Genomic DNA, 9,043 nt, shown 5'->3' with positions numbered 1-9,043 from the left:
TGTGTGTGTGAGTGTGTGTGTGTGTGTGAGTGTGTGTGAGAGTGTGTGTGTGAGAGTGTGTGTGTGTGTGTGTGTGTGTGTGAGAGTGTGTGCGTGTGTGTGTGTGTGTGTGTGTGTGAGTGCATGCGTGTGCTTGAGTCAATACGTTGTGAAAAATGCTTTCTGTAATAGGCACATCCTTTAGATACTTTCACATCTTGGTAATGAGGGTACAGGTGAAGACTAGTGATTCAACTTAGACCCACATTTAGCACTCGAGGTACTTAAAGCTAAACATCCACACCTTGTCAAACAGGTCTTTATTTGATCAGTTGTGCTTTTCATCAAGTTGCTACTGTACGGATTTGTGTTTCTGTTCAGTCAACTAACTCTAAATGTTTGCTCTGTTGTCTATCAGAGGACATTTTCCCGTGCAAAGACTGTGGAATCTGGTACCGCAGTGAGAGGAACCTACAGGCCCACCTCATGTACTACTGTGCCAGCCGTCAAAAGCAGCCGGCAGCAGCCTCCTCCCCGCCACAAGACAAACCCAAGGAGTTCTACCCCAATGAACGCATCTGCCCCTTTCCACAGTGCAACAAGAGCTGCCCCAGCGCCAGCTCACTGGAGATCCACATGCGCACACACAGTGGTGAGAGCAAGACTTGCTTTATATGTATGCCACTGGCATACAGGGTCAGAACAATGAGGTCTAACTTGTTGATACGTGACCAGTGTGCATTAATCACTGTGTGCCCCTCTAACTTATTGTCCCTCTCGGTCCTTCCACAGGTGAACGTCCATTTGTCTGTCTCATCTGTCTGTCAGCCTTCACCACTAAAGCGAACTGTGAGCGCCACCTTAAAGTCCACACAGACACACTGAATGGAGTGTGTCACGGCTGTGGCTTCGTCTCCACCACAAGAGACATCCTCTACAGCCATCTGGTCACCAGCCACATGGTGTGCCAGCCTGGATCTCGCAGTGAAGTCTATTCCCCAGGGCCAGGCCTTCCCAAGCTGCCCCTGTCCACTGGTAAGTCATACCATCATTGTGACAGCTGAGTTTGTGGATAAACCTTAATCTGAACCAGACTCATTATTTTGGAATTTTGCCATTTTAAATTCATTCAAATGTAAGCTACTGGTATTGTTTGCTAATCTTGACTCTCTTCTTCAGGTCTCAGTCCAGGAGACTCTGGTGTGGTGTTGAAGTGTCAAGTGTGTGGCCACAACTCTGACTCCCCTGCCCAGCTTCAGCATCATGTGCGAACCCACCTAGAGGTTAGGGTCCCAGCCGAAAGGAGCCCCACTCCCCGCCAAAGTACCCCATCATCAGTTGACCACCCTCAGCTGTCTCCCCAGGAGAGGGAGCCCCTTGCCTGTGTCCCCACGCCAGACTCATCTAGCCCTGGTGCAAACGGTGGCTCGGCCACGCCTCGAGACTACAGTCCTCAGGATGCTCCAACCACTGACCTAAAGATCAAAGAGGAGCCTCATTCAGACTCAGAGACAGAAGAACAGCAAATGGAGATTATGGAGGATGGAGAGAAAGAGGAGCTTGGTGGAGAGGAGGGACATCAAGGAGTAAGAATCAAGACAAAGGAGAAGCAAATCACTACATCCTCCTGCCCGACATCAACCTCTCCGAAGAGTCCAGCCACCGCAACTGTGAAGGCAGAACCAACTAGTCCCACCCCTGGTTCTAGCCCTGCGGATGTGGGAGGCACAGGGTCAGTTCTTCCTGGAGGAGCAATGTTCTTGCCTCAGTATATGTTTAATCCTGAGGCAGCCATTTTGCCTCAGGCCTCAGAAATACTGGCTAAAATGTCAGAGATGGTCCACAGCCGACTGAAACAGGGCCAGGCAGTTCCTCAGAACAACCCGGCGGCCTTCTTCCCCTCTGGACCAACTACACCTACAGCCGAAGCCACTCCCTCTCACAAAGGAGCCACCTGCTTTGAGTGTGATATCACATTCAACAACATCAACAACTTCTATGCACATAAGAGGCTGTACTGCTCCAGTAGGCACCACGGAGAAGGTGCAGCCTCAGCTTCAGGCCCTGGATCGACAAGGGAAGCAGCCCCAGCCACGTTGCCTTCCAGTGGGGCACATGGCTCGTCCATATCTCCTCAGGGTGGAGCAGCAAGTAGAGCAGCTTCTGCTTCTCCTACTGACTCTGACCCTCTTGCAGGAAGTGGAGCAACAGAACCCAAGAGGGTGGTGGAAATAAAGACAGAAACCCCTAGAGAGGGAATATCATCCTCTTCTGAAGGGGAAGGTGGAGGTGGAAGTGGAGGAGCAGGGGGTGGAGGAGGAAGAGCAAGCGAAGGCAGCCAGAGTCCTGCTAGTGGTTCCGCGGAGGACCAGGAAGAAGATCCCAATAGAACCTTCTGCCAGGCCTGCAACATCCGCTTTAGTCGTCATGAAAACTACACTGTACACAAACGCTTCTACTGCGCTTCACGCCATGACCCATCGAACCACCGATCCGTACACATGGCCAAGGCAACCACAACAGCAGCCTTCCTTCCCCAGCCCATCCGCAAACGCAAGAGGAAGAAGATGTACGAGATTCATATGGCCAGAACTGAAGCCTTAGCCAACGCTGCTGCTGCTGCCGCCGCTGCCACTGCTGCTGCCTCTGCACCATCTCCCTCTGTTCTGGGCTTGGCAGTGAAGCAAGAGGTTTCTCCCAGCGGGGCAGGCAGCTCCAGCCCTGAAGGAGATGGCCCGATTGACCTCAGCAAGAGGCCCCGTCTGAGAGAGGTACCGCGTCATAGCAGTAGCAGTATTCTCCCTGCCCTGCCCCTTACAGACTACCACAAGTGCACCGCCTGCAGTATCAGCTTCAACAGCATTGAGAACTACCTGGCTCATAAAACCTACTATTGCCCTGCTACCACCCTCCAGCCCCACACCTTGGAGCAGCTTCACAGGCTCAAGAGTTCGGCCTCTACCTCTCCCAAAAGCAGGCCTCAGCAGGAGCGCCCAGATCATCTGCACCCTATGGAGGCTAAAGCTCTGCCTGCTGAGTGGGTTGCCCAGGCTCAAGGCACATCATCCAGTCCTCACCCCTCTGCCTTACCTGCCGCCGATGCCACATCTCCTCCCCATACAACCACCGCACTTGCAGCCACCCCAGGGGCTGGAGCCAAAGGCGCAGGCTCTAGTTCCTCTCAGGTGGTCTGCCCATACTGCCCTAACAGGCTCATTACCTGTGACCTGATGGAGCACTTCAAGACTACCCACGGCCTTGTTGTAACCATTCAGCCACCCCAGCCAGGCAGTGCAGTCAGCCGCAGCCCCAGCCTTAGTCCCAGGGATGGACCTGCTGCAACCACCTCCACCACCCCAACCAGCCAGCCCAGATTGGTCTCTCGAGTTCACAGAGACAGCATCAACGGGCAGGCAAGGAGCGGTACAACTTCTCCCGTCTCCCCACTGGTAAATGGCAGCCCTTCAGCTGGGGGTGGATCACCTTTGGCTGGCTCACCTCTGCCCATGTCTCCCCCAAGGGCTTCTTCTCTGACTTTGTCACCTGTGCCTGAGGTCCTGAGGGAGACTGTGGGTTCATCCCCAGACAAGGCTGTCCCGACCGTGATCTCCCATCCCGTCCCCACGCCCCAGCCTGCCCCCATCACCGGCCCCAAATCCACAGTGATCTCCCCCGTCCTGAACGGTAACTCCCGCTTCTGTCGGCTCTGCAACATCAAGTTCAGCAGCCTCTCCACATTCATAGCTCACAAGAAATACTACTGCTCTTCCCACAGTGCCGAACATGTCAAGTGAGCTCCGTATTTCTCTTCTTCCTCTGCCAGTCCTCCCACATCGGGGCCAAAATGGAGCTCAGCTGGCATGTCCATGAATGACGATAAATGACTGTTACTCACCTGGCAGGGCCTGATGTCCAACTGCTCCAGAGCAGAATTTGCAGGTGGTGTTACTAACATACATGAACTGATATTCTCCTGCGATGGGTCAAAGTCTGTAGCACACTAAGAGCTGAGACAGATGCTACCTGCATACACTGGTGTGCCCTCGTCCCCTAAATCACTCTCTGTCTTCGCCCCCCCAGTCACCAATTCAACATCTACCACTCCCAGGCCTCACATTATGTTGCATTATGGGATGTTAAAAACATTTCAGTCAACAGCCTGTTTTCCGTCTCTCTGTTGAACAGTGTCAGTAATTAGATTCTGACTGATGAGGCATCTCTGGCTGAGGACGATACAGCAATGGTGATGCTGGTTGTGATGGATCTCCAGTCTTTTCCTGAGCTCTTAATGTTCCAGACCTGAACAGAGGAATCGTTGTTCCTGTGTGGAACAGACGTGATCATTGTTAATGTTTTTAATATCTGTGCATAGTGTATGATGTCTGAAAAGAAGAATTCTATATGCTTTTGGTTTCAACACTGGCTCTTTCTGCTTACTAGAGAAGCTAAAGTCATTTAGTTGAAAAACAAATATGTGGTATCACAATGTTACTAATTACTGAAGGATAATATTTCAAAATGGACAATTCTGTTCTTTTCTTTCATACACACACATTTTTATTTTTTTCTTTAAAATGCAAGGGTTGAAAAAAATGTGAAATATTTATCTTTTAGTCCTCACTGATTTCATGTCAACAGAAAACTACCTAGTGTCTGAGAGTACTTGTATTTTTTATTTGTATATTTTTCATACTGTTGGATCTGGGTGTGTAGACGTGTAGATATGTAATATCTTCACTGGGATCACACTGACCCTTCTTATCACGTTAGCATTTGGTGTTCTGTTGATGCCGTCTTTAACCAGCGCTGTTTATTTTTAGCCGCTCTTGATGAGCAACACGATTAGATCAGAGCAGCTTCCTCACTCACACATCCTCACAAGAGAGAGTTGACCGGAGCGCTTCTCATACTGTTGTGTTCATACTTTGGTGATAATGATGTAGCCTCACACATGTTAGGGGATACAAAAACCAAACTTTGAATCCATATCTTTAGTTAGCCGCCTCCATACCATGCAAAGTATGCTCATTACGGACACACAGCTTTTGTTGACCTGCCATTTGATACGTATACTAAGGGATACACAAAACACAAAGAAATGCTTGGTTGTCTAATACGCATCTTAAAAGATGTTCTGTTTCTTTTAAATGATTGTGTTTCTGTCCGGGAATGAAGGCATAGCAGGGAACAGTCACATGGTATTACAGCGCCTCACACAGCACAGTAAGCACATATTCAGTAGCCACTCGTGTGTGTGAGAGAGAGACACTGTTCTGTTCCTCTCTCACTTTATTGCTCTCTCACTCATGCACACATCCTCGCTATGTCCCCGTGCTGCAGTAGCAGCTGCAATACAGTGTTAGTTAGAACTGTGAAAGGCTTTTTACTTTTCAAATATTGATGCAAACTTCTGAGGGTCATCTTAAGGTTTTTTGAGGGCCAGACATATTTTGCCAATAACCAATATAGCATCCAGACACTGAGGTTGTTACAGATTTTGTCTTTTTTCCCCAATTTCTAAAGAATAAGCATTTTCCAGAGGATTTGACTCGTTAATGTACAACAGACTCTAAGACACAATTGGACCTTTATGGTACACTAAAAATACAGAGTTGGGAAAATAGTATTGGGGGATAGCATTTTGCTGGTCAGCAGGGGAGCAAACAAACCAGCTGTTAGACATTTCTGCTCAAATACTAACGTCAGTCAAACTGTAAACCTACCAACACAGCCTGTTGGCTGCTATCGTCCTGCCTTCAGTGGTGAACATGCGCCTAATCAAAGGTGTCACTCTCTCGTCAGTGGTTGAGAGAAATATTGTTGTCTTTTTGGATCACCCATTAGGGACAACAGAACAAGCTGTCAAAAACATTTACATATTGTCACAGCAGAAAGTTGTTATGGTGAATGTGGCAATGTGAGCTCCTCATTAATCAACTGATCATCACCCATCTGTTCGTTCCCAAAACTGGAAAACAAATGTGAAAGTGTCGGACTTCTTTAACATCATTCAAAGTTCCTGGTTGGTGTTCTGCTCTGTGGTGGTTTGAAGCAGCACCGTACCAGACCCAACGTATCTCCATCGGTCCAAATTGAAAGAGAAAACGCAGATGAAAGTCACAGAGTCAGGTCAACTTGTCACCTATTGAGTAACTGAGTGCTGGAAAATCATCCTTGGAACTTAACCCCTTGTAATTGCACTGTGTTGTATAAAGATGTGCTGAATGTTTTAGTTTTAGGGACTTTTTTTTATTGTATTTATGTTAAACAGAACTTTTCCCCGTCCAACGTGCGTCACCTTGAAGGACCTTCTGAAAGAGTTCAACCTTCACCTGAAACCCTTTGTTTCCTCGCTGTAAACATGTTCTGTTAATGATTCCTCTGATGTCCATAATGGAGAAAATCACAATGAATGTCAAGACTTTTATTTCCATATTTTCATTTCAGTTCCATTACATTCTTGTCCAAACTATGCATGGGAAATAAAAAAGAGTTCTGAGCGACACTGATGGGGAATGTGACTGTTCTTCTTTCTAGCGGCTTCATTCTACGCACATGAACCTGAGTGGGAGTCCGTGACTTTAGTGCTCACTGTGTGCAGTCACTCATAAATCCCTTCCTTTGATAAGAAAGTTCCCAGTGCACTGTTTCTGCTCGACTTGAATGAAGTCGGAGTGAATCATCAGCTTTCCTTTCAAAATAAAGTGCTTGAGCAATAGCAGGAGGAAAGTGTGCCCAATCAGAGCTCAAGGCTGCTCCAATCAATGGCAAAGTGCACTTATAGAAACACTGGTACCTTTAGATAGACGCAATGAGTTGATGCATATTTTCATCTGACTTTCTCACCCTGTGTTTATCCTTCAATTATGGGATGTGAATTACCGTCTCCCTGTTGTATTCAGTTACTGTTACCTTGTGATCTGGCGCAGTTCAACACGTTACAAGTCTCATGTTAGCTTCAATGAAACACTTGACAAGAGATGCTAAAATAACCATAAACCACCAGAGCATTCCTGAGAATGTAGGCAGCTCTTCATCTCATTTTACCCAACTGAACATCACCTGGAATGCTTTACAGCCCCGAGAGAAGCACAGATTATGCACTAGCCTTTTTTATTAAAGCAAACTTCAAATGAGTTGCATGAACTTGAGAAACTGCTACAACATCTGAACTTAAGCCACCCATAGACTGATGTAACTATTGTTCCTTTTCCAAAAATTGTAAATGGATTTGTATATATTCTCTTCTTCCGACCGCTCAAAGCGTTCTTACACTACATGTCATCCACCCATACAGGCGTACTCTGCCCATCAGGACTGACTATTAATTCACAAGCCATCCATAAACCATAAGGAGCAACTTGGAGAGAAATGCCACATGGACATAGACTGGAGGAGGCGGGGATCGAACCGCCACTTAAAAGCATTGTTTGTTTGTTTGGTTAATCGAGACAATGCACATTAATTAGTGGAGATAATTAATAATAATAATAATAATAATAATAATAATTAATAGGAGATAAAGAGATAACAGATACAATCTGTATAATTCAGAATTATTTACGTTTGAAATAATGTTAGCCCCAAAAGATGAATATTAGTTCCCACAGAGTTGCATGATGGGAGAATTATGTTGAAACCACAGAAGTGCTGCATTCAGAGACAATGGGAGACAGAGATAGAGGATATTATTTTATGGTTGCAGTCTGAACAGATGAGCTTTCAGTCTGAGATAGAAGATGTCTAGAGTTCCTGCTGTCCGGGTGTCATTGGGGTTCATTCCACTATTGTGGAGCCAAGACAGACTGAGGTGTAAGGTTTGGCTCTGTCTTGAATCGGGCAGCCACCACGAGCCGGTGTATTGTGGGTAAAGTTAAGACCACCCGGGCTTCTGAGAACTGCAGTTAGTAGGCTGAAATAAAGTAAGTCTCCAGGATCAGATGGTTGTATGCGGCAGAATGGTACAAGGAATTTAAAAACGAGTTCCTGTTCTACTCCCCACACTGAACTGGGCTTTAAAACAGGCGCAAACGTCACCCGGCTGGAAAGAAGCAATGACTTCAGCTACACCGAAAGAAGGCAGGAAAAGATGGAATGAGGATCATTTAGACAAATATCGATTCTAAATATAGATTATGCCAATACATAATGATCAGACAGGGTTTATACAACAACGCCAAACACAAGATAATATACAAAGGACACTACACATTATGGATCATATACAAAAAAACAAGATCAAAGCAATAGTGATGAGCGTAGATGCTGAAAATGCATTTGACTCTGTTGACTGGACCTTTCTTTCTAGAGTTTGACACAATTATTCAAATTATTCAGGCATTATATGACAATCCCACCACCAGGATTAATATCAACGAATAGTTATCAAACAATTTCTTTAAATAAATTATATTTGGAGCCACTAGCTCAATACATCAGACAACATGAAGATATTAGAGGAATTACCATTAAAGGGACGGAGCACAAATTGTCCTGCTACGCAGATGACATTTTGATCTACCTGGGGCAACCGACGTACTCTTTATCTTAACTGATGCAGTCATTAGAACAGGATGATAAACTGTCAGGCTACAAGATTAACGTGAGTAAAACCCAGTTACTCTCATAGAACCATAGCCCACCAAGAGAAGCTGAACATAAATACCCCTTTGCATGGCAAACAACGTCCTTCAAATATCTCGGCATCAATATTACAAAAGATCTTACAAAACTTGCAGAATATAACTATTTGCCAACAATAATACAAAAGTAAGGAAGACATAGCAAGATGTAACTTAATCTCTTTCCTAAATTTCACTGTGAGGATTGAATCCATTAAAATTAATATACTGCCCAGAGTACTTTATCTATTTCAGACTCTATCAATAGAGATTAACCAAAACCAATTTAATGAATGGGACAAGATGTTATCTTGGTATATTTGGTCTGTCTCAAAACCTAACAACTACCTGAAGAAAAGGGGGATGGGGCCTACCTTCTTCTTGAGATTATTATTTTGCAGCACAGATGAGAGCAGTAATATGCTGGTGCAACCCATCATATA

The 9,043-nt window shown here is 45.8% G+C and overlaps 1 protein-coding gene across 1 annotated transcript; it reads left to right on the top strand.

Moving 5' to 3' along the window:
• Positions 1 to 279: 279 nt before the first annotated feature.
• Positions 280 to 6,488, top strand: zfpm1 (zinc finger protein, FOG family member 1; the record flags this gene model as incomplete). Its single annotated transcript, XM_031868117.1, has 3 exons — positions 280 to 631; positions 772 to 1,014; positions 1,159 to 6,488. Coding segments are annotated over 3 exons (3,210 nt in total), but the record flags the coding sequence as incomplete, so codon positions are not given.
• Positions 6,489 to 9,043: the final 2,555 nt, after the last annotated feature.

This window comes from Anarrhichthys ocellatus, unplaced genomic scaffold (assembly GCF_004355925.1).
Source record: "Anarrhichthys ocellatus isolate YVR2014 unplaced genomic scaffold, GSC_Weel_1.0 scaffold41, whole genome shotgun sequence".
Taxonomy (NCBI): Eukaryota; Metazoa; Chordata; class Actinopteri; order Perciformes; family Anarhichadidae; genus Anarrhichthys; species Anarrhichthys ocellatus.
This window is presented reverse-complemented; position numbering and strand designations above follow the sequence as displayed.